The 24,872-nt window shown below is 41.4% G+C and overlaps 1 protein-coding gene across 1 annotated transcript; it reads right to left on the bottom strand.

Moving 5' to 3' along the window:
• Positions 1–1,551: 1,551 nt before the first annotated feature.
• LOC106564181 (zinc finger protein 883) lies at positions 1,552–14,942 on the bottom strand. The gene is made up of 3 exons (XM_014130219.2): positions 14,680–14,942; positions 11,004–11,755; positions 1,552–3,974 (listed from the first exon to the last, which is right to left on the bottom strand). Exons 2-3 carry the CDS (start codon positions 11,683–11,685, stop codon positions 2,587–2,589), a joined length of 2,070 nt encoding a protein of 689 aa, XP_013985694.2. The 5' UTR covers positions 11,686–11,755; positions 14,680–14,942; the 3' UTR covers positions 1,552–2,586.
• Positions 14,943–24,872: the final 9,930 nt, after the last annotated feature.

Below are 24,872 nucleotides of genomic sequence, written 5' to 3'. Positions count from 1 at the left end.
TTCCACTGGATATCATAAGGTGAATGCACCAATTGTAAGTCGCTCTGGATAAGAGCGTCTGCTAAATGACTTAAATGTAATGTAAATGTAAATTTAGTGAAAGTAACAAAGTGAATGGTAATATTAGCGGCTTTCAGATCGCACTCTAATAATGCAATATCTTACTAATTTTAATAAGTAAATGTTTCAATAGAAGGTCACATGACAAACAGAGGGATTGAGCGTTGGGACTGATATTACACTAGAGGCTGCCATCTGGTGTTTGGGTTAAAGATAAGCTTCCTGTGGACAAATAGATAAGCCGCCAGTGAAAGTGAATGGTACTTACTGAACTCAAACAGGCTGTAAGGAACAGTGGGAAAATTTGGGGCAGATAAAAGATACGTTTTTGACCATTTCCAATTATTATTATTCAATTTGATAGTTTGAATATACTAGTGATTTAAATAAGAAGGTAACGTCATCTAAAACAAGAATCTGTTTCCGTTACATGGAACAGTGTCCAGAACTGGAGTAGATCCAAGTAAATGTTTTAGTACCGAATACTGAGCTGATAAGTCAGCACCAACTTTTTGAAGGCCCAATTTTATTTGGTAAACAACAGGTTTTACATTTTGACTAGTTGACGTCACAGGGAGTTAAGTACAGAAGAGTTCAATGCAAACCCGATTGTGGTAAGAGCTATGGAAACAAGACATTCCCTGCTCCTCCGATTCCATTGAATCGGCATTTTCCCCAAATTTCTCCAGGATTTTACAGCGCAATGAGCGATGGTGATTATTTCCTTGAACATCGGAGCCTATCTTGCCACCTACTTACACATCCATAATCACTTGCAGTCCTTATCTTATTTTACAACTATACATACACCAGTCAAACTCAATCAAGTCCAGATAAAGTATTTGAAATGATTTTAGTCACAATGTCCACAATGTTAACAATGTAATACTAGGTATGTTTAAGCAATGTAAAAACAAAAATAAAAAGTTTGCTCATCAATTAATTGTTATCAGTAGTTATGAGCCAGCTTTTGCCATGTGCTTTCATTGTTTAATTGTGTGTGAATGTACAGTGCATTCGGAAAGTATTCAGACCCCTTGATTTTTTCACATTTGTTATGTCACAGCCTTACTCTAAAATGGATTAAATAAAATATATATCAACCCACACACAATACCCCATAATGACAAAGCGATAACAGGTTTTAGAAATCTTTGCAAATGTATAAAAAAATGTTTTAAAACAGAAATACCTTATTTACATAAGTATTCAGACCCACTGCTATGAGACTCGAAATTGAGCTCAGGTGCATCCTGTTTCCATTGATCATCCTTGAGATGTTTCTACAACTTGATTGGAGTCCACCTGTGGTAAAATCAATTGATTGGACATGATTTGGAAAGGCACACACCTACCTATGTAAGGTCCCACAGTTGACAGTGCATGTCAGAGCAAAAACCAAGCCATGAGGTCAAAGGAATTGTCCGTAGAGCTCATAGACAGGATTGTGTGGAGGCACAGATCTGGGGAAGGGTACCACAAAATGTCTGCAGCATTGAAGATCCCCAAGAACACATTGGCCTCCATCATTCTTAAATGGAAGAAATTTGGAACCACCAAGACACTTCCTAGAGCTGGCCACCTGAACAAACTGAGGTCGGGGCAGACTGGCGTTGGTTTCGGAAGTGACCAAGAACCTGATAGTCACGCTGACAGAGCTCCAGAGTTCCTCTGTGGTGATGGGAGAACCTTCCAGAAGGACAACCATCTCTGCAGCACTCCTTTATTTTAGAGTGGCCAGATGGAAGCCACTCCTTCCGGTATATGTACTACTACTACTACTACTCCAATTTCAAGTCTATATTTGTCAAAAAAATTATGATAGTTGAGAATATTTAGGACAGTACCTCAATGAATCTGCTATCTGGAACAGCCCCCAGGGAAGGGGCAAGTGTAGGGTGAAGTTGCCCCTAGATGCTGATCTTGTGTCAGTTTAGCATTTTCACCACTAATGCTAGAAGACGGGATTTGGGGGAGAGGAACTTGATCCTACACCTGTCAGGTGTGTATGTATACAACACAACACTATGATTTCAGACTATTTAAAGCCACAATCCTTGCTTTCAAAAACTACAGTAACCACTCTCAAAGACAATAGTAACTACTCTAAAAAATCATAGTAACCACTCTCAAAAATCACTCTGTGCTCCCAATTCCTCTGGGTGGAAAGGAAATTAGGGATAACTAGCCAGTTGCACAACTAAATGCCTTCAACCTTCCGCATTTAACCCCTCTGAATTATAGAGGTGCGGGGGGCTGCCTTAATATCCACATCATCAGTGCTCAGGGAGCAGTTTTGGTCGGGCTTGCTCAAGGGCAGAACAGCAGATTTTCGTCTAACCTTTGCCGACTCAGGGATTCGAATGAGCGATCTTTCAGTTACTGGTCGAACGCTCTTAACCGCTAGGCTACCTGCCGCCCTCTGGGTTCTTCTGCATGTGTGTGAGTGTTTGTGTCTCTCTCTCTCTGGGGGTTAGATTGTAAGTAAAACAACAAATTGATGTCTTCTGCAAGTTAAAGTTTTCTCTATTCATAGACAGAGCTGGAATCGTCCTGAGGCCATTCAGCACAGATAACGTCACCTGCAGGATGTCCATGTCCTTTCTTATGTTTCAACATGGCTACTAAATAGGTGAATGTCTCCCTGCATATATCACAGCTGTAAGGCTTCTCTCCAGTGTGGGTGCGCTTGTGTACAGCCAGTGCGTCGGTTCGGGAAAACCTCTTCCCGCACTGATCACAGGCGTGAGGCTTCTCTCCAGTATGAGTTCTCTTGTGTGCAGCCAGGTTTTGTGACCGACTGAAGCTCTTTCCACAGACAAAGCATGGGTAAGGTTTCTCCCCAGTGTGTGTTCGCTGGTGAGTCACCAAAGAATTGGACTGAGAAAACCTCCTCCCACATTGATCGCAGACGTAAGGCATCTCTCCTGTGTGCACACGCTGGTGTGTTGTTAAACCTTGGCGGAATATGAAGCTCCTGCCGCATTCGGAGCAGTGGTACGGTTTCACTCCTCGGTGTATCTTCATGTGAGTTCTGAAGTTGCTTGGATGGTTGAAGGTCTTCCCGCACAGCTCACAGACAATGGACTTGTCTTTACTGTGCCTCTTCTGGTGTTTCTTCAGATATATCGGATGAGAGAAACAATGACCACACTCAGAACAGCAGTATGGTCTCTCTCCCGGGTTGTGCATCAGCTGGTGAAATTTGAGACTACCTTTCGTGGCAAAACCCGTCCCACATTCTGAGCAGCTGAAGGGCTTTTCTTCGGTGAGCTTGTGTTTAAATTTGTGTGATTTCAGTAAGTAGGCTTGAATGAACCGCATTCCACAGACGGAACATTGGAATGGTTTCTCTTCAGTATGCATTCTCATATGGAAATTAAAGGACGCCGAAATACAAAACTTCTTCTCGCAGTAGGAACATTGGTAAGGCCTTTCTGCGGCAGGCATGTGCGTTTGCACGTGTGCTTTTAGAGTGGATTTCTGAGCAAAACTTTTCTTGCACTTGGAGCATTGGAATGGTTTCTCTCCTGTGTGTATCCTTTGATGATTTTTGAATGTTGATAAAAAACTGTAGCTCTTCCCGCATTTAGAGCAGTGGTAAGACCTTTCTGTGGGAGGCTCATGTACTGTTTTCTCATGTATTTTTCGATAGTGGTTGTTTGCAAAACCTTTCCCACATTTGGAGCATTGGAATGGTTTATTTTCGGTGTGGGTGCTTTGATGGATTTTCAAGCCTGATAAAACACTGAAACTCTTTCCGCAGTCATAGCAGTGGTGAGGTTTCTTCCCTGTATGTCTCTGTGGTTGTTTGTTGAGGTGTTTTGATGTGGTGAGACTCCAGTCTGGGTCGTCAGCATGATGAGGTTGTTGTTGAGGCTCCCCAGAAGATCCACGGTTTCCACGTCTCTCTCCTGTGTGAAAGAGACAATTAAAAACAAACAGTGAATACAGTTTGTCCAAACATAAGTGACATCATATTGAGGTATTACAGTGCCTTCGGAAAATATTCAGACCCCTTGACCTTTTCCACATTTTGTTACGGTACCGCAATATTCTAAAATAGATTCAATAAATAAACAATCCTCAGCAATCTACACACACAATACCCCATAATGACCAAGCGAAAACAGGTTGGCATTTTTGCACATTTATCTTACTTACATAAGTATTCAGACCCTTTGCTATGAGACTTCAAATTGAGCTCAGGTGCATCCTGTTTCCATTGATCATCCTTGAGCTGTTTCTACAACTTGAAGTCCACTTGTGGCAAATTCAATTGATTGGACATGATTTGGAAAGGCACACATCGGTCTATATAAGGTCCCACAGTTGACAGTGCATGTCAGAGCAAAAACCAAGCCATGAAGTCGAAGGAATTGTCCGTAGAGCTCCGAGACAGGATTGTGTCGAGGCACAGATCTGGGGAAGGGTACCAAAAAATGTCTGCAGCATTGAAGGTCCCCAAGAATACAGTGGCCTCCATTCTTAAATTGAAAAAGTTTGGAACCACCAAGACTCTTCCTAGAGCTGGACGCCCGACCAAACTGAGTAATCGGGGCAGAAGCGCCTTGGTCAGGGAGGTGACCAAGAACCCAATGGTCACTGACAGAGCTCTAGAGTTCCTCTGTGGAGATGGGAGAACATTCCAGAAGGACAACCATCTCTGCAGCACTCCTCAGTAAAAGGCACATGACAGCTTGCTTGGAGTTTGCCAAAAGGCACCTAAAGACTCTCAGACCATGAGAAACAAGATTATCTGGTCTGATGAAACTCTTTGGCCTGAATGCCAAGTGCCACGTCTGGAGGAAACCTAGCCACATCCCACGGTAAAGCATGGTGGTGGCAGCATCATGCTGTGGGGGGGATGTTTTTCAGCGGCAGGGACTGGGAGACTAGTCAGGATCGAGGAAAAGTACAGAGAGATCCTTGATGACAACCTGCTCCAGAGCTCTCAGGATCTCAGACTGGGGTGAAGGTTCACCTTACAACAGGACAACGACCCTAAGCACACAGCCAAGACAATGCAGGAGTGGCTTCGGGACAATTATCTGAATGTCCTTGAGTGGCCCAGCCAGAGCCCGGACTTAAAAAAATAAATTTGCCAACATTTCTAATAAGCTGTTTTGCTTTGTCATTATGGGGTATTGTGATGTCAGTATGGGGTATTGTGTGTAGATTGATGAGGGGAAAAATGATTTAATCAATTTCAGAATAAGGCTGTAACCAAACAAAATGTGGAAAAAGTTGAGGGGTCTGAATACCTTCAGAAAGTATTCACACCCTTTATCTTTTCCACATTTTTTGTGTTACAGCATGAATTTACACACAATACCCCATAATGACATCACAATACCCCATAATGTCAAAGTGGAATTATCTTTTTAGAGTTTTTTACAAATGAATTTAAAATGAAAAGCTTAAAATGTCTTCAGTCAATAAGTATTCAACCAATTTGTTATGGCAAGCCTAAATAATTTTAAGAATAAAAATAAATAAATAATACCAGTAATTGAATATCCCTTTGAGCCTGGTGAAGTTATTAATTACACTTTGGATGGTGTATCAATACACCCAGTCACTACAACTATCAGTGGTGGAAAAAGTACCCAATTGTCATTCTTGAGTAAAAGTAAAAGATACCTTAATAGAAAATGACTCAAGTAAAAGTCACCCAGTAAATTACCACTTCAGTAAAAGTCAAAAAGTATTTTGTTTTAAATATACTTAAGTATCAAGAGTAAAAGTATGAGTAATTTAAAATTCCTTATTTTAAGCAAACCAGACGGCACAATGTTTTTTTTTTTTTTAATTTACGGATAGCCAGGGGCACACTCCAACAGTCAGACTTTACAAACGATGCATTTGTGTTTAGAGAGTCCGCCAGATCAGAGGCAGTAGGTATGACCAGGGATGTGTGAATTGGACCATTTCCTGTCCTACTAAGCATTCAAAATGTAACAAGTACTTTTGGGCGTCAGGGAAAATGTAAGGAGTAAAAAGTACATTATTTTCTTTAGGAATGTAGTGAAGTAAAAGTTGTCAAAAATATAAAATAGTAAAGTACAGATACCCCCAAAAAACGACTTAAGTAGTACCTCAAAGTATTTTTACTTAAGTACGTTACACCACTGACAAATATACAGGTGTCCTTCCTAACGCGGTTGCCTGAGAGGAAGGAAACCGCTCAGGGATTTCACCATGAGGCCAATGGTGATTTTAAAACAATGGCTGTGATAGGAGAAAACTGAGGATGGATCAACAACATTGTAGTTACTCCATAATACTAACCTAAATGACAGAGCGAAAAGAATGAAGCCTGCACAAGTCCTCGTGCTCCTAGACCTTATTGCTGCTTTTGACACCATCGATCACCAGATTATTTTGGAGAGATTGGAAACCCTAATTTGTCTACATGGACAAGATCTTGCTTGGTTGTCGGAAAGAATTGTAATTTTCGTTGTTCCTCAAGGTTCCGTTTTAGGACCACTATTTTTTTCACTATATATTCTATTTCTTGGCGATGTCATTCGCAAACACAATGTCAACTTTCACTGCTATGCGGACGACACACAGCTGTACATTTCGATGAAACATGTTGAAGCTTTATGTAGTACTGTGCGCCTCCCATAGTCTGTTCTGGACTTAGGGACTGTTAAGAGACCTCTGTTGGCATGTCGAGGGGTATGCATGGGATGTCCGAGCTGTGTGCTACTAGTTTAACCTGTTAGGGCTAGGGGGCAGCATTTGCACGTCTGGATAAAAAAATGTACCCGATTTAATCTGGTTACTAATCCTACCCAGTAACTAGAATATGCATATACTTATTATATATGGATAGAAAACACTCTAAAGTTTCTAAAACTGTTTGAATGGTGTCTGTGAGTATAACAGAACTCATTTGGCAGGCAAAACCCTGAGACATTTTCTGACAGGAAGTGGATACCTGATGTGTTGTATTGACTTTAAACCTATCCCATTGAAAAACACAGGGGCTGAGGAATATTTTGGCACTTCCTATTGCTTCCACTAGATGTCACCAGCCTTTACAAAGTGTTTTGAGTCTTCTGGAGGGAGATCTGACCGAACAAGAGCCATGGAACGATGATGTCCCATTAGACACCTGGCGCGCGAGTTCATGTTGGGTACCCTCGTTCCAATACGTTATAAAAGAGTATGCATTCGTCCACCTTGAATATTATTCATGTTCTGGTTAAAAAAGGCCCTAATGATTTATGCTATACAACGTTTGACATGTTTGAACGAACGTAAATATATTTTTTCCCCTCGTTCATGACGAGAAGTCCGGCTGGCTTAGATCATGTGCTAACAAGACGGAGATTTTTGGACATAAATGATGAGCTTTTTTGAACAAAACTACATTCGTTATGGACCTGTGATACCTGGAAGTGACATCTGATGAAGAGAATCAAAGGTAATGGATTATTTACATAGTATTTTCGATTTTAGATCTCCCCAACATGACGTCTAGTCTGTATCGCAACGCGTATTTTTCTGGGCGCAGTGCTCAGATTATTGCAAAGTGTGATTTCCCAGTAAGGTTATTTTTAAATCTGGCAAGTTGATTGCGTTCAAGAGATGTAAATCTATAATTCTTTAAATGACAATATAATATTTTACCAATGTTTTCTAATTTTAATTATTTAATTTGTGATGCTGACTTGACTGCCGGTTATTGGAGGGAAACGATTTCCTCAACATCAATGCCATAGTAAAACGCTGTTTTTGGATATAAATATGAACTTGATAGAACTAAAAATGCATGCATTGTCTAACATAATGTCCTAGGAGTGTCATCTGATGGAGATTGTAAAAGGTTAGTGCATCATTTTAGCTGGTTTTATGGTTTTGGTGACCCTGTCTTTGACTTGACAAAACATTACACACAACTCGTAAATGTACTGTCCTAACATACTCTAAATTTATGCTTTCGCCGTAAAACCTTTTTGAAATCGTAAAACGTGGTTAGATTAAGGAGATGTTTATCTTTCAAATGGTGTAAAATAGTTGTATTTTTGAAAAATTTGAATTTTGACATTTATTTGGATTCAAATTTGCCGCTCTTGAAATGCACCTGCTGTTGATGGAGTGCACCACGGGTGGCACGCTAGCGTCCCACCTAGCCCATAGAGGTTAAAAATAGACACCTCAGTGCATTCAGCACGTCACCAATTCTTACAAAAACAAGTAGTGATGAAGTCAATCTCTGTGAACAGTAGTCCAGGTGCCTTACCAGGAGGGGGGGGCAGTGGCAGAAAGGGAGGGCAGACCGAGTCACGGTAGAGATATAGAAAGTGGGAGACAATGGAGCAAACGTGAGGGAGGATAGACAGAGAGATGGGGCAGAGGCAAAGAGAGAGAGGTAATGGAGTGATTTGAGAGAGGGAGGATAGACAGAGATGGGCAGAGCCAAAGAGAGAGGTAATGGAGTTATTGAGAAAGGGAGGATAGACAGAGAGAAGGGGCAGAGGCAGAGAGAGAGGTAATGGAGTGATGTTAGAGAGAGGTAATGGAGTGATGTGAGAGAGGGTAATGGAGTGATGTGAGAGAGGGTAATGGAGTGATGTCAGAGAGAGAGGGGTAATAGAGTGATGTCAGAGAGAGAGGGGTAATAGAGTGATGTCAGAGAGAGAGGGGTAATAGAGTGATGTCAGAGAGAGAGGGGTAATAGAGTGATGTCAGAGAGAGAGAGAGAGAGAGGTTGTCACGTAGAGTAGGCCAGAAGGCTAAACTGGAAAACCTAACCTCTATAAAAAATAAAAAGATGGCGGAGCCGCAAAAGTTCTTCTGTGCAACGGTGTTTATTTACATAGTGATTCCGGAACAAAACAACAGTACTGCCATCAAACGTATACCTTATGGGACAGCTTAAAAACAAAGCTGCCCCACCCACAGCTCAATCCAAAATGCCTCTCCTTGAACTGAAAGAGAGGCTCCTTTTGTAGGGGTAGCCCCTCCCCTCAGAACAATTAACACTAATTAATTAAGCAATTACCTATTCAACATACAGTTTCCATTTATCTAAACATACCAAAATATTTACATTGCAACACGTTTATGAAACAACATCACAATATAACATTTACAAAATTACATCACTACTGACAGTGTCTTCCAATATGCCCGTTTACATTAATGAGCCATTCCGGACAGGCACTACAAAGTAAGCCCAATTCCCTTAGCTCGGGTCCTTATCCAGCATACCTGGAAGCTACAGAGATGGAGAGAGAGAGGAACAGAACAAACAACCGCGCTCATCCATAACATCGATAAGTATACTAAATATTGCTTATATTAAATATGAACACCTGTCTTTATTTCTTTATACCCTAAATGGTTACTGAAGTAAGTGTGAAATGTATGTACTAAGATAGAGACGTTAACTTGTGTGTCGACCCACATTGTTAACTTATCTGATAACGGAGCAGGGAGGAGTGATGAATGTGTGCGTGCGTTAAAGTACCAAATGCTGCCCGCGGCCAGTGACGGACTTCTACGTCACAGAGGTAATGGAGTGATGTCAGAGAGAGAGCGAGAGAGAGGTAATGGAGTGATGTCAGATAGAGAGAGGTAATGGAGTGATGTCAGAGAGAGAGGGGTAATGGAGTGATGTCAGAGAGAGAGAGGGGTAATGGATTGATGTCAGAGAGAGAGAGGGGTAATGGAGTGATGTCAGAGAGAGAGAGGGGTAATGGAGTGATGTCAGAGAGAGAGAGGGGTAATGGATTGATGTCAGAGAGAGAGAGAGGTAATGATTGATGTCAGAGAGAGAGGTAATGGAGTGATGTCAGAGAGAGAGAGGTAATGGAGTGATGTCAGAGAGAGAGAGAGGGGTAATGGAGTGATGTCAGAGAGAGAGAGGGCTAATGGATTGATGTCAGAGAGAGAGAGGGGTAATGGATTGATGTCAGAGAGAGAGAGAGAGAGAGAGAGGTAATGGATTGATGTCAGAGAGAGAGAGAGAGAGAGGTAATGGATTGATGTCAGAAAGAGAGAGGGGTAATGGAGTGATGTCAGAGAGAGAGAGGTAATGGAGTGTTGTCAGAGAGAGAGAGAGAGGTAATGGAGTGATGTCAGAGAGAGAGAGGTAATGGAGTGTTGTCAGAGAGAGAGCGAGAGGTAATGGAGTGATGTCAGAGAGAGAGAGAGCGATGTAATGGAGTGATGTCAGAGAGAGAGAGAGAGAGAGAGGTAATGGAGTGATGTCAGAGAGAGAGAAAGGTAATGGAGTGATGTTAGAGAGAGAGAAAGGTAATGGAGTGATGTTAGAGAGAGAGAAAGGTAATGGAGTGATGTTAGAGAAAGAGAGAAAGGTAATGGAGTGATGTTAGAGAGAGAAAAGGTAATGGAGTGATGTTAGAGAGAGAGAGAGAGGTAATGGAGTGATGTTAGAGAGAGAGAGAGAGAGGTAATGGAGTGATGTTAGAGAGAGAGAGGTAATGGAGTGATGTGAGAGAGAGAGAGGTAATGGAGTGATGTTAGAGAGGTAATGAAGTGATGTTAGAGAGAGAGAGGTAATGGAGTGATGTGAGAGAGGTAATGGAGTGATGTGAGAGAGAGAGAGAGAGGTAATGGAGTGATGTTAGAGAGGTAATGAAGTGATGTTAGTTTGCAGGGGGAGTGCATTACATGTCGCTGTCCTCTATGTTTTACGATTCTACAATGAAGGCATTAAATGAAAACCATTGCATTTTAAGTAAGCATTTCACAGTAATACCTGTTGTATTCGGCGTGTGTGAAAAATACATTTGATATGTCACTGTCCTCTTAAAGATTCTACAATGTTACACACAAAGGTATTGATGCAACTTACAAAACGTTGATATCAGAGGCCCCTGGACTGCACTGTAATGTTAGATAACAACAACTAAACCTCACAATGGTACTTAGAACCAAAACAAAAGGTATCCTGCTGCACTTACTTTGATGAATCACATCTCCTTCCTCCTCCTCATCTCCTCCAGCAGTTCCTCTCAACCCTGGTGTTTTCCTGCAGTCGACCAGCTGCACAGACACCCTCTTCAGACCCAGCAGTAAGGCATTACCAGGAGAGGACAGAGAGGGGGACCCACTCACGCTCTCCTCCCTCTGCTCTGGTGTGTGTCTCTCTGGAGCTGGCTCCACCTCCAGCCCTTTGCTACGCAACAAATCCCTGTCCTCCTCATCCCATTCTTCATCACAGTCTGCAGCGTCGTCATCAAATGATTGGCTGGGACTCATGGGTTCCCCCTCCAACCTTTTGCTAGGTAACCAATCCATGTCCTTCTGGTTCCCTTCTTCATCACAGTCTACAGCATCATCATCGATGGATTGGCTGGGACTCAAAGGTGCACCGATACAATCCTCCTGTATCTTTCTGATGTCCTCTTTCAGTCGGAGTAACCAAGACATTCCCTGCTCCTCCGATTCCATTGAATCTGCATTTTTCCCAAGTTCCTCCAGGATTTTACGGCACAATGAGTGATGGTGATTCTTTCCTTGAACATCAGAGCCATCCTTGCCACCTATTCCACTGCGTTCACACAGGCAGCGTAAACTGTAGTTGGTTAAAGTGTATAAACTCTGTTCCATTTCCTCCATCAACGTTTCCCTCTCTCCACTCATATTGTCCTGCTCACGTGGCAACAACAGCAATGAAGTCAATGTCAAGACAGATATAGTTCAGTTAGATGACCTGTAATGAAAATAAAATGAAAGATTAGAACACATTAGTGCTGACCCCATTTAGTCGACTGGTCCATTGTTTGGCTGTTGGTCAACAGAGATTTCTTTAGTTGAGCAGTAGCAAAAAAATTATAATCATGGTGTATAAGACACCTTTCTGATTGGCTCCTGTCTGAGTGGACTGATCTATTGATTGTGGGGGCCGTGAGGATGGTACAGTCCATCAGTCTAAGACATGTGCTACTGTAATTGTATATGGTTATATTGTCAGAACAACGGAACACTAAAAAAAATGTTATTTTATAACAAATGCGGTCGCTCTCCGCGGTTCTGAATCAAATCAGTGCGGTGTTGAATTGGCTCCTTTTCTTTTAACCAGCATTTTTCAAGCAGCCATTTTGGTGTTGAGAACAATGCGGTGGAGTTAGATGAGAAAACAGCCCTTTCGTTAATGCTTTAAGAACAGTGACGAAACCCCAACTTAATTAGGTCTATAATCAACAGCCTAAATGTTAAATGTGCCTGGCTTTATACATCATACATATACTTTACCAGTCAAAAAGTTTGGACACACCTACTCATTCAAGGGTTTTCTTTATTTTTATTATTTCCTACACTGTACAACAATAGTAAAGATATCAAAACTATGTAATAACACATATGGAATCATGTAGTAACCAAAAAAAGTGTTCAACAAATCAAAATAGATGTTATATTTGAGATTCTTCTAAGTAGCCACCCTTTACCTCATAAAGCTGGTTGAGAGAATTCCAATAGTGTGCAAAGCTGTCATCAAGGCTGTCACCTGGAATGCATTTCAATTAACATGTGTGCCTTGTTAAAAGTTAATTTGTGGAATTTATTTCCATCTTAATGCGTTTGAGCCAATCAGTTGTGTTGTGACAAAGTAAGGGTGGTATACAGAAGATTTGGTAAAAGATCAAGTCCATATTATGGCAAGAACAACTCAGATAAGCAAAGAGAAACAACAGTCCATCATTACTTTAAGACATGAAGGTCAGTCAATTCCGGAAAATGTCAAAACCTTTGAAAGTTTCTTCAAGTGCAGTCGCAAAAACCATCAAGCGCGATGATGAAACTGGTTCTCATGAAGACCGCCACAGGAAAGGATGACCCAGAGTTACCACTGCTGCAGAGGATAAGTTCATTTAGAGTTACCAGCCTCAGAAATTGCAGCCCAAATAAATGCTTCAGAGTTCAAGTAACAGACACATCTCAACATCAACTGTTCAGAGGAGACTGCGTGAATCCGGCCTTCATGGTTGAATTGCTGCAAAGAAACCACTACTAAAGGACACCAATAATAAGAAGAGACTTGCTTGGGCCAAGAAACAATAGCAATGGATATTAGACTGGTGGAAATCTGTCCTTTGGTCTGATGAGTTCAAATTTGAGATAATTTTTGTTGTTATTCGGCTCGCAAGCATCCCCCTTTTTCCTCCAAACATAACAATGGTCATTATGGCCAAACAGTTCTATTTTTGTTTCATCAGACCAGAGGACATTTCTCCAAAAAGTACGATCATTGTCCCCATGTGCAGTTGCAAACCGTAGTATGGCTTTTTATGGCGCTTTTGGAGCAGTGGCTTCTTCCTTGCTGAGTGTCCATTCAGGTTATGTCGATATAGGACTCGTTTTACTGTGGATATAGATAATTTTGTACCTGTTTCCTCCAGCATCTTCTCAAGGTCCTTTGCTGTTGTTCTGGGATTGATTGGCACTTTTCTCGCCAAAGTACATTCATCTATTGGAGACAGAACGCGTACCCTTCCTGAGTGGTATGACGGCAGCGTGGTCCCATGGTGTTTATACTTGCGTACTATTGTTTGTACAGATGAACGTGGTACCTTCAGACGTTTGGAAATTGCTCCCAAGGATGAACCAGACTTGGCTAATATATTTTGATTTTCCCATTATGTCAAGCAAAGAGGCACTGAGTTTGAAGGTAAGCCTTGAATAAGCCTTGAAATAGATCCACAGGTACACCTCCAATTGACTCAAATGATGTCAATTAGCCTATCAGAAGCTTCTAAAGCCATGACATAATTTTCTGGAATTTTCCAAGCTGTTTAAAGGCACAGTCAATTTAGTGTATGTAAACATCTGACCCTCTGGAATTGTGATACAGTGAATTATATGTGAAATAATCTGTCTGTAAACTGCTGTAAAAATGTGTTGTGTCATGCACAAAGTAAATCTCTTAACCGACTTGCCAAAACTATAATTTGTTAACAAGAAATGTGTGGAGTGGTTGAAAAATGAGTTTAAATGACTCCAACCTAAGTGTATGTAAACTTCTGACTTCAACTCTATACTCTGGTCATTATTTGAACTGGCTAGCCAGCTAGTAACGAACCTGGCTGACATTGACTGAATTAGTTTTTAAACGGATGGTTTTATTGGTGTTAAAATAGAGAAAGTATGTTATTTGGAGCACAGGGCTGCTGATGTCATGCAGAGGCTGTCGTTTTGTGTTTACACTTTTTCAGAACGAAAAGTTTGATGTCGGACGACAATAGAATGTTCATGATGTTGCTACGACAATTGTCTACACAGACATGTCGATAGACGGACTGTAATCCAGCCTTTATGCTTTTGGCAGATTTCATAACATAGCGTTCAACAATGTAATGTCGACATGAAAATAAAAGTTATTCGTTTCAGCGTAAAAGTTTAAATAGAGAATTTTCCAATCTTCTAGAGTTATTTGGATAGTTATCTACGTTAGCTAGCAACTTTCAACAATACTTTTCGGGTGATTGTCGGCACCTCACAAACCGGGAATTAAACAAGTTATCAAATGAAAGCCCTGAACATTAGCTAATCGTAAAAGGGGTTAATAATATGATTCGTGGTGTACAAAAACATAAACTCGGCTGCAGTATAACTGTGACCGTAACCTTTGCTACCTACCTGATACAGTAGCTAGCTAGCGGGTTAGCACGTCTCTGTCCACGTGGGAAAGAAGTATATCTCCTGACTTTCGTTTGATGTTCCTTTGACAACGTTGTTCTAATGTCAGTTTTACGTTGTAGTTTGAAAGTAAAGTAGAATATCCAGCTATGCTTGAAGACTAATCTAGATAGCTAGCTTTTCCTTGTCTAACGTTACTTCCAATTTAATCACACACAGACCAGAGTAGTCGAGTATCGATAGCTATAACCATGATTAAAAGCTTCTTCTTTGGGTTTTACGACGAACTACATGCAAAAAGGTGTGTTTTTGCCACAAACTGGATGAAAATAAAATTTCACAAAATTGATATGGATAAAATCATACTGACTACCCAAAAATCACTCATTAACATACTCCTTGCTTTATCTGTTAAATCATTCCTACCATATGGTTGCTTTTGGACCTCATAGAATATATATATGTATGTGTTATCTGAAAAAAAGACCTTTGACTTTCAGAAAAACATATTGGTCAAGCTCAGGCACTTTTTATTATTTTTATTTACTTATTATGTGCATAATACTAACAGGCTGGAAATTTGGAGCCCAAATTAGCCATAGCACTGAGTAAGCAAGATTGAGCTAGCATAATGGTGAACACTTGAACATGATTTTAACTTCTCTATCAAACATTTGGTTAATTTTCTCTATAATTGAGAGTAACAGGGTGAAAACATATGAGTTGGATGTACAGACTAACATCATGAAACATGGACAAATACATACAACTGAGTGTTTATATTTATTTAGTTTTGCACCATTGTTTTCCCACCAAAGAAATAATAACACTTTCTGAATGTAGTGTCATTTTAGGAAGGGTTTGCTTTCTTAAAGGAGAATTACAACACTTCCTGAATGTGGTGTCATTGTAGGAAGGGGTTGTTTTACATTTACATTTTACATTTAAGTAATTTAGCAGACGCTCTTATCCAGAGCGACTTACAAATTGGTGCATTCACCTTATGATATCCAGTGGAACAACCACTTTACAATAGTGCATCTAAATCTTTTTTGGGGGGGGTTAGAAGGATTACTTTATCCTATCCCAGGTATTCCTTAAAGAGGTGGGGTTTCAGATGTCTCCGGAAGGTGGTGATTGACTCCGCTGTCCTGGCGTCGTGAGGGAGCTTGTTCCACCATAGGGGTGCCAGAGCAGCGAACAGTTTTGACTGGGCTGAGCGGGAACTGTGCTTCCTCAGAGGTAGGGGGGCCAGCAGGCCAGAGGTGGATGAGCGCAGTGCCCTCGTTTGGGTGTAGGGACTGATCAGAGCCTGAAGGTACGGAGGTGCCGTTCCCCTCACGGCTCCGTAGGCAATCACCATGATCTTGTAGCGGATGCGAGCTTCAACTGGAAGCCAGTGGAGAGAGCGGAGGAGCGGGGTGACGTGAGAGAACTTGGGAAGGTTGAACACCAGACGGGCTGCGGCGTTCTGGATGAGTTGTAGGGGTTTAATGGCACAGGCAGGGAGCCCAGCCAACAGCGAGTTGCAGTAATCCAGACGGGAGATGACAAGTGCCTGGATTAGGACCTGCGCCGCTTCCTGTGTGAGGCAGGGTCGTACTCTGCGAATGTTGTAGAGCATGAACCTACAGGATCGGGTCACCGCCTTGATGTTAGTGGAGAACGACAGGGTGTTGTCCAGGGTCACGCCATGGTTCTTAGCACTCTGGGAGGAGGACACAATGGAGTTGTCAACCGTGATGGCGGAATTACAACACTTCTTGAATGTGGTGTCATTTTAGAAAAGGGTTGTTTTCTTTAATGAAGAATTACAACACTTCCTGAATGTGGTGTCATTGTAGGAAGGGGTTGTTTTCTTAAATAGAGAATTACAAAAAAACTAACAGCGTGGAAAGTGATATCAGGGACACATAGAACATCTTAAATAAAATGATAATAAATACAATAATTATGATTAAAATAACTATTGATGAGCGAGAATTTAACTAGCACTATAAAATAATGAAGAAAGATTTTAAGTATGTTATTATTTTAAGGCTTATATTTCTCGTGGAAGTTGATTAATAACACCGGTGGCAAAAACACCTACGTCCACTGAAAAAACGTTTTCAAAATGCATAAAATTCACTTTTAAGGTCCATATTTTTGTGTTTTTAAGGTAAAGGACACCTGACCTTATATTTAAAGCCTTTTGGAATCCTAATTTTACACTAAATAAGAAGTGATATTTCCTGAGGACAGAAAAGGCACTGCATTGTAGGAATGACCTTATCCATGTCTGATCCCTAAACAGGCTCAGGAGCCTGCGAGGGAGGCACATCTTCCATCACCTATAATCCTTGTAAATGTTCCGATGTGAATTCCTGAAGCCCCAGATACTTTCCTGCTGCAGCCACAATGAAGTCCAATTTCTTTGATTTCCTTTCTACTTGAGCCGTGCAGTTTATCACAGTTGCAATGAACACCACTAAATCCACTTTCTTTACATACAGCATATCCGGTTCTCTTGGTTGACAAATAGGGCTATTCACTATGGGCATTCACTACCATTTCTTCAATTTCACCTGTTCTTCTTTTGATTGCTTCAGCATAGGATATATCCAATGGACCGCCCTCACTTTTGCCCACTCAACCTCCTTCACCCTTACAGGGCACTCCAGGAACTCTGGGTCATGATCCCCACCACAATTGCAACATGGCCGTTCTTCAATCCGATCTTCTGTATACTCCACCCGTCTACACACACTTGAAACACGGCCAAATCCTTTAAAAGTTGTACACTGTAATGGTTTGGTTTCTGCGTACCTCATACCTCAGCTTGACATGTGTAGGGAAGTGCTCATCATTAAAAAAAAAACAATAGAACCACATTTTTTGTTTTCCTTTCTTCCTTCTACCATGCAGGTCAAACGATGGGCACTAACCACACCAGGGATTCCTGTCGAAAGGTTTTCCTCCTTAACTTCCATTGACACCCCGGAGATGACTCCCTTATCAGGTGCCCTACTCCGGAGCTCAAAGCACGATACTTCAGTTGACTCGATTATAATCGCGATGATGTTTTACAGGCTCCTAACCAAATGTGCTTTTTTTTCACGTTGTTTGTAACTTTTTTTAAAACTTATTTTGTAGATAATGTTGCTGCTACCGTCTCCTATGACTGAAAAGAGCTTCTGGACATTTTTTGTTTAACGAATCCGACGCGAAGGATATACTGCTTTCTAGAGACCGGGTCCAAGAAAAGACAGAGAAAAAGGGGTAGGAGGTCAGGCTGCCTTCTAAGAATTCGTAGGCGAGTGAGTGAACCTCCACCACCACGCGAACTATTGGCCAACATGCAATCATTGGAAAATAAAATGGATGATCGACGATTAAGACTATCCTACCAACAGGATATTAAAAACTGTAATATCTTATGTTTCACAGAGTCGTGGCTGAACGACGACACAGATACTATAGAGCTGGCTGGGTATTCAGTGCATCGGCAGGACAGAGAAGCTACGTCTGGTAAGGGGTGTGTGTCTACTTGTAAATAACAGCTGGTGCGCAATTTCTAATATTAAAGAAGTCTCGAGGTATTGCTCACCTGAGGTAGAGTACCTCATGATAAGCTGTAGACCACACAATTGTTTTATTTAACTAGGCAAGTCAGTTAAAAACAAAATCTTATTTACAATGATGGCCTACCCCAACCAAACCTGGACGACCCTGGGCCAATTGTGCGCCGCCCTATGGGACTCCCAATCACGGCTGGACGTGATACAGCCAGAATTCGAACCAGGTACTGTAGTGACGCCTCTTGCACTGAGATTCTGTGCCTTAGACCACTGCACCACTAGGGAGGCCAATCTATCTATCAAGAGAGTTCTCATCTATATTATTCGCAGCCGTCTATTTACCACCACAAGTCGATGCTGGCACTAAGACCACACTCAACGAGCTGTACAAGGCCATAAGCAAACAAGAAAATGCTCATCCAGAAGCTGCGCTCCTTGTGGCCCGAGGACTTTAATGCAGGCAAACTTAAATCCATTTCACCAAATTTCTATCAGCTTGTCACATGTGCAACCAGAGGGGGAAAAAAACTCTAGACCACATTTACTCCACGCACAGAAACGCATACAAAGCTCTCCCTACATTTGGCAAATATGACTATAATTCTATCGTCCTGATTCCTGCTTACAAGCAAAAACTAAAGCAGGAAGTACCAGTGACTCGCTCAATACGGAAGTGGTCAGATGACGCGGATGCTACGCTACAGGACTGTTTTGCTAGCACAGACTGGAATATGTTCCGGGATTCATCCAATGGCATTGAGGAGTATACCACTTCAGTCACCGGCTTAATCAATAAATGCATCAACGACTTCATCCCCACAGTGACCGTACGTACATATCCCAACCAGAAGCCATGGATTACAGGGAACATCCGCATCAAGCTAAAGGCTAGAGCTGCCGCTTTCAAGGAGTGGGACACTAATCCGGACGCTTATAAGAAATCTCACTATGCCCTCAGACAAACCATCAAACAGGCAAAGCGTCAATACAGGACTAAGATTGAATCCTACTACACCGGCTCTGATGCTTGTCAGATGTGGCAGGGCTTGAAAACTATTACGGACTACAAAGAGAAACCCAGCCGCGAGCTGCCCAGTGAAGCGAGTCTACCAAACGAGCTAAATGTCTTTTATGCATGCTTCGAGGCAAGCAACACTGAAGCATGTATGAGAGCACCAGCTGTTCCGGATGACTGTGTGATCATGCTCTCGGTAGCCGATGTGAGCAAGACCTTTAAACAGGTCAACATTCACAAAGCCACGGGGCCAGACGGATTACCAGGACGTGTTCTCAAAGCATGCGCAGACCAACTGGTGAGTGTCTTCACTGACATTTATAAACCTCTCCCTGACCGAGTATGTAATACCTACATGTTTCAAGCAGACCACCATAGTCCCTGTGCTCAAGGAAGCGAAGGTAACCTGCCTAAATGATTCCCGCCCCGTAGCACTCACGTCGGTAGCCGTGGTAGCCATGAAAGGCCAATCCTTATTGTGGCTAGCTACGCATAGGTTGGGCGTTCTAAGTTACACTAGCTAGCTACAACAACAAGAGCTGTCAACTTTCAAAATCAAATGTTAAGGTAAACTCAAGCATTTAACATATTATACAACGGGTGGGTGTAATCCTGAATGCTCATTGGTTGAAACCGCATACCAGCCGGTGCTATTCCACAAGTTACCACCGGCTAAATCTAAGACTCTATGACGTTACAATTTTCTCTGTTCCATCTGACTGCGCAATCCACTGTCTCATCAGCCCAGCCAGGCAATTTATAAACTTGATCTCCACTATAAATAGCATCTAGACGTTACCTCACATTTCTTTTAGCCTAACATTTCGTTTTCAATAGCTGAGATTTGTATAAACATTGCTGTCTGTCTCTCTGACATTTGCAACATTGTTTTTATATTCAAATTCGTTCTCCAGCTGTTGCATAGTAATCTTGAAGTGTCAGGCAGGAGTCGGGATGAGACAGACAGGCAGGCAGCTTTTCTCACCCAGTAAAAATCCTGAATCAGTGTAATTTATATTGAGATATATACAAAGAAATATCAATAGAACACGGTAAAATGAAACGAAGTCCAGCTAGCTTGCAGCCTTTCCAGCTTCAGTTTGAAGTTATTGTGTTAGTTGTGTTGTTGGCTAGCTCCTCTGAACAACAGTGTCCTGCCGAGAGAGCTCTTTTTCAATGCCAGGTGAAATCGCGCATCATTAGCTCATTGTCATGGATGTATCCAAATACATTTCACTAGAAAACAGCTTAAACAAATGCAAATGCAGCTACTTTGCTCTTATTCTGGCTGCACTGTTTGACTTGACTGTAAGTTAGCCGAAGTTGGCTAGCTAGCAAGCAAGAGATAAGAACCTTTCCAGCCAGTATGGCAATAGAACATTCACACCAACCTCAAATCACACCAACAGACACACAAAAGAAAGAAGAATACCAACCTTTATTTAACTAGGCAAGTCAGTTAAGAACACATTCTTATTTACAATGCCGGCCAACCAATGCTCCCAGTATGGTTATGCTTTTAGTCAGTTATTAACTCGGAAGATACATCAGCTATCTCACACAGGAGAGAAGCATTTCCACTGCTCCCAATGTGGGGAGAGTTTCAGGCAGTCATCAGCTCTGAAGAAACGCTAGGGAACTCACAACAATGTTCCCCAAACACTGAAGTAAGACGTTATAATCATTCAGTATCCTGTAATAAACCCTGGATGTCTGGTAATAAATAGTGGTAGTGAAAGAAGAATTTCCGTTAAAATCATGTATATTTTATAGGGTGACAACCTTCTAAAATTGCTATCATGTAGCTATTATAAAATAAAAATGATGGTGGTGAAAGAAGAGTCAAAGTCATGCTCTGGAGTTGTGTTTGAATGTTCTTTATTTAAATAAAGTTGGCACAGCTATCGCATGGCCCGTGGGGCAAAAGCGGTATGAGAGGAGTACCCTTCTCAATCGAACAGTAATCTGTGCCACATGTTGTCATCAAGGCATCATGATGCATCGTTCAGAAACATACATCTCTTTTCCATGAAATGTGTTTGGATTTTCAAACTAGTTTTCATTGGGAAGGCAGACAAAGCCTTTTATCAAAAGTAATCACTTTTGCATGTGAAAACCCGGAATCCTACTCATTACTCCACTTTCTTATCCTACCTCACTTTTGTTTTGAGCAGACTTCACCCTCGGCCAAAACCGGGCACCCGGCTTACTCCCGGGAGGCAACCCGGTTCAAAAACGAATGCAATCAACGCTAACCTGGTTCATCCAGGTGCATTAATCAAATCCCCTCATTGTTAGTGCTCTTGCCCTATGTCTAGGATTTTCCGAGACTAGTTTAGCACCGCAGCAAGCAAAACAAAAGCCCCGCACCTATGCTAAAACTGTCATTTTCATAGAGTAAAGCTATTTTGTTATCTAGTGTTCTGGTAGTGGCAGGAATGCTTGGCTGAACAATGTATCAAGTATATATCACTTTCAATTGCTTTATATATTTTCTTTATTGGTAAAACGTTGCGTTGCTAGCTACATAGCTAGCTCACTGATGGCAGCACAAAAATGTCACTTCTGGTTTTAGAACGCGGGCAGAAGTTTATATTACAGATGTTTTTTCCTGGAGCATCCTTTACGCAGTCAAACAACTGACGAGAAGGACTTTTATTTGAAACTTTTAAAGGTGAGTTTATGGTCTCGTTAACTACTTGTTAGGGTGACCAAAGGCATGACTTCCATTGTCAATTTTCAGGGATTCACACAAAAACAGTCTCGAAATAAAGAAGACTTACCCGTGAGGTCAATGTGGGAAGATTTTTTTAGACACCAAGAAAATGAAATAGACACAAGGTTACTCTTACAGGAGAGAAGCCTTTCCACTGCTGTTTGTGGGATGAGTTTTTCTCTTTTACAAACCTTAAATAGACACCAGTTTACTCACAAAGAAGCCTTACCACTGCTGTCAGTGTTGGAAGAGCTTCAGCCTGTTACATAAACTAAAGACTCACCAGCTAACTTCTACAGGCAACAAGCCTTACCATTGCTCTCTGCATGTGGTTAGTTTCAGTGATGTTTGAAACTTAAGATATGTTCTGGAACTTTTTAGCCAATAGTTATGAAAGTAGCTCTTGAGCCAAAAGTGGTCCCCAAAAATTGCATACTACGTCACATATGTGCACAAAGTAATTTCGCTCTCTCGCTTTGCTGTGTGTGCATCTTGCTAGCTGTCACTCAAATGGCGAGGGACAGAAGCGTATTGGCTGGAACTCGAATTGCTAGGGGGCTGGTCCACATGGGGGGAAATGTAGAGAAAACAGTTTCTTTCCAACTAGGACAGTAATTATTCTCATAGATTAAGCATGTATGAACTACACATCCAGCCCATAGTGGGATGTTTAATAAATACTTATGTTGTCGCCAAAGTTCCGGAGCATGTCTTTAATGGCTCACCAGAGAACTCACATAGGAGAGAAGCCTTTTCACTGATTCCAGTGTGGGGAGCGCTTCAGTCATACTGAAGACCTAAAGAAACATCAGCTAATTCAGCAGAGAAGCTTTACAACTGCTCTTAGTGTGGGAAGAGTTTTAAATTACTGAAAGAACATCAAAAGGCAATACACAGTGCAGTGCCACATACTGGGACCGTATCCACAATGTGTATCAGAGTAGAAAATGTGTCGTAAGTGCTGAAAATAGAGACATTTTACTCCTACTCTTATGGGTAAAAATCATATCTATGCATGAAGCCTCTTTAGTCATGAGTTCCACCTAGTGGACAGATATTTAGGAGACCTCATGAGCTGTCCTGACCAGTTAAGAGTTACCAGCAGGTGTCTTGGTAATAGAAAAAGGCAGTGGGTCAGTGGTTCCTGCACCACATGCAATTGGTTTGGAGTTGTTCAAAGAATGTTTTGATATTTCTATATGATCAATCCAGAAATAATCTAGACCTACATGCAACAGTATTTCTTGCTCTTTATACAATGATTTCACAAGGCCTATTTCTTTGTTTTTGTAAATTTCACATGATATGCCTAAATATTTATAACCACTAGGCTAATTAAACATGGTTTTCTTTCGATCATTGAATTACCTACATCATGTTATTTATTCCAAGTAATCCCTTTGGAGCACAATATCACATTATTTAAAAATATATGCCTATAAATTGGGCAATTGAAGGCATCTAGGGTTTATGTTAAAGACGCAATATGAGTTGATTTTGTATCCACAATGTGTATGAGTTGATTTTACTCTGGGCTCAGTTTGACTGGGCAGTGTCCTAACATCATCCTAAAACTTCCTCTGAGCTGGGAGTTTTTAATAGTCTTAACAGGTTTTAAAAGGATTCCTAGGACATTTTCTGAGATGTCTTGTGGATACAGACCCTGATCTCATAATGGTGTTTGTTGCCAAGCTGGTCAATTATGTGCGTATCTAACTAATGTTGACAGACCATTTTTTTCCTCTTCATGAAACCTGAAGTACCTTTTTTTTTCTCTAATATGAAAATGTACTAAAAAGAGTGAATTACGACGAGGGTCACATTTGAATTAAATTGTCTTATTCCTCCAGAAATCCATTCACTTTCTATCTGCATAAATCAACACTTTCTAAACCAAACTTCAATTGTCGCAATTTAACCAGCCAGACACGCTCCTCTTGGAAACATTTTATTTATGCATATTGCTGTCCATTTCACCAGGGTTGTGGGTTAACTTGTCAGTAACATAATGTGGTACAATAATATTATTACTTGAATCAGTAACAAGGTATCATAACTAATTACACTTTGTATTTGAGTAACAATAACTATAGTTAGCAATGCGTTACTTTCAGAATATACAGTGCATTCAGAAAGTATTCAGACCCTTTCCCTTTATGCAGATTCTGTTATGTTACAGCCTTATTCTAAAATTGATTAAATGTCCTGTTTTTCCTCACCAATCTACACACAATACCCCATAATGACAAAGCAAAAACAGTGTTTATAGATTTTTGCAAAATCTGAAAAAAATAAACTGAAATACCTTATTCAGACCCTTTGCTATGAGACTTGAAATTGAGCACAGGTAAATCCTGTTTCCATTTATCATCCTTGAGATGTTTCTACAACTTGATTGGAGTCCACCTGTGGTAAACTCAAATGATTGGACATGATTTGGAAAGGCACACACCTGTCTATATGAAGGTCCCACAGTTGATAGTGCATGTCAGAGCAAAAAACAAACCGCGAGGTTGAAGGAATTGTACGTAGAGCTCCGAGACAGGATTGTGTCAAGGCACAGATCTGGGGAAGGGTACCAAAAACATGCCTGCAGCATTGACGGTCCCCAAGAACACAGTGGCCTCCATCAATCTTAAATGGAAGAAGTTTGGAACCCTCAAGACTCTTCCTAGAGCTGGCCACCCCGGCCAAACTGAGCAATCGGGGGAGAAAGGCCTTGGTCAGGGAGGTGACCAAGAACCCGATAGTCACTCTGACAGAGTTCCTCTGTGGAGAACCTTCCAGAAGGACAACTATCTCTGCAGCACTAGACCAATCAGGCCTTTATGGTAGAGTGGCCAGACGGAAGCCACTCCTCAGTTAAAGGCACATGACAGCCCACTTGGAGTTTGCCAAAAGG

Source organism: Salmo salar, chromosome ssa12, assembly GCF_905237065.1.
Source record: "Salmo salar chromosome ssa12, Ssal_v3.1, whole genome shotgun sequence".
NCBI lineage: Eukaryota > Metazoa > Chordata > Actinopteri > Salmoniformes > Salmonidae > Salmo > Salmo salar.
The sequence above is the reverse complement of the archived record's forward strand: the minus strand, read 5'-3'. Positions and strand labels throughout refer to the sequence as shown.

Excerpts from the sequence above, each read along its gene's own strand:
- LOC106564181 (XM_014130219.2), bottom strand. The coding sequence starts at position 11,685 with ATGAGTGGAGAGAGGGAAACGTTGATGGAGGAAATGGAACAGAGTTTA. Across the intron at positions 3,975-11,003 it reads AGGAGATGTGATTCATCAAA|GAGAGAGACGTGGAAACCGT; the intron begins GTAAGTGCAGCA and ends TCTTTCACACAG.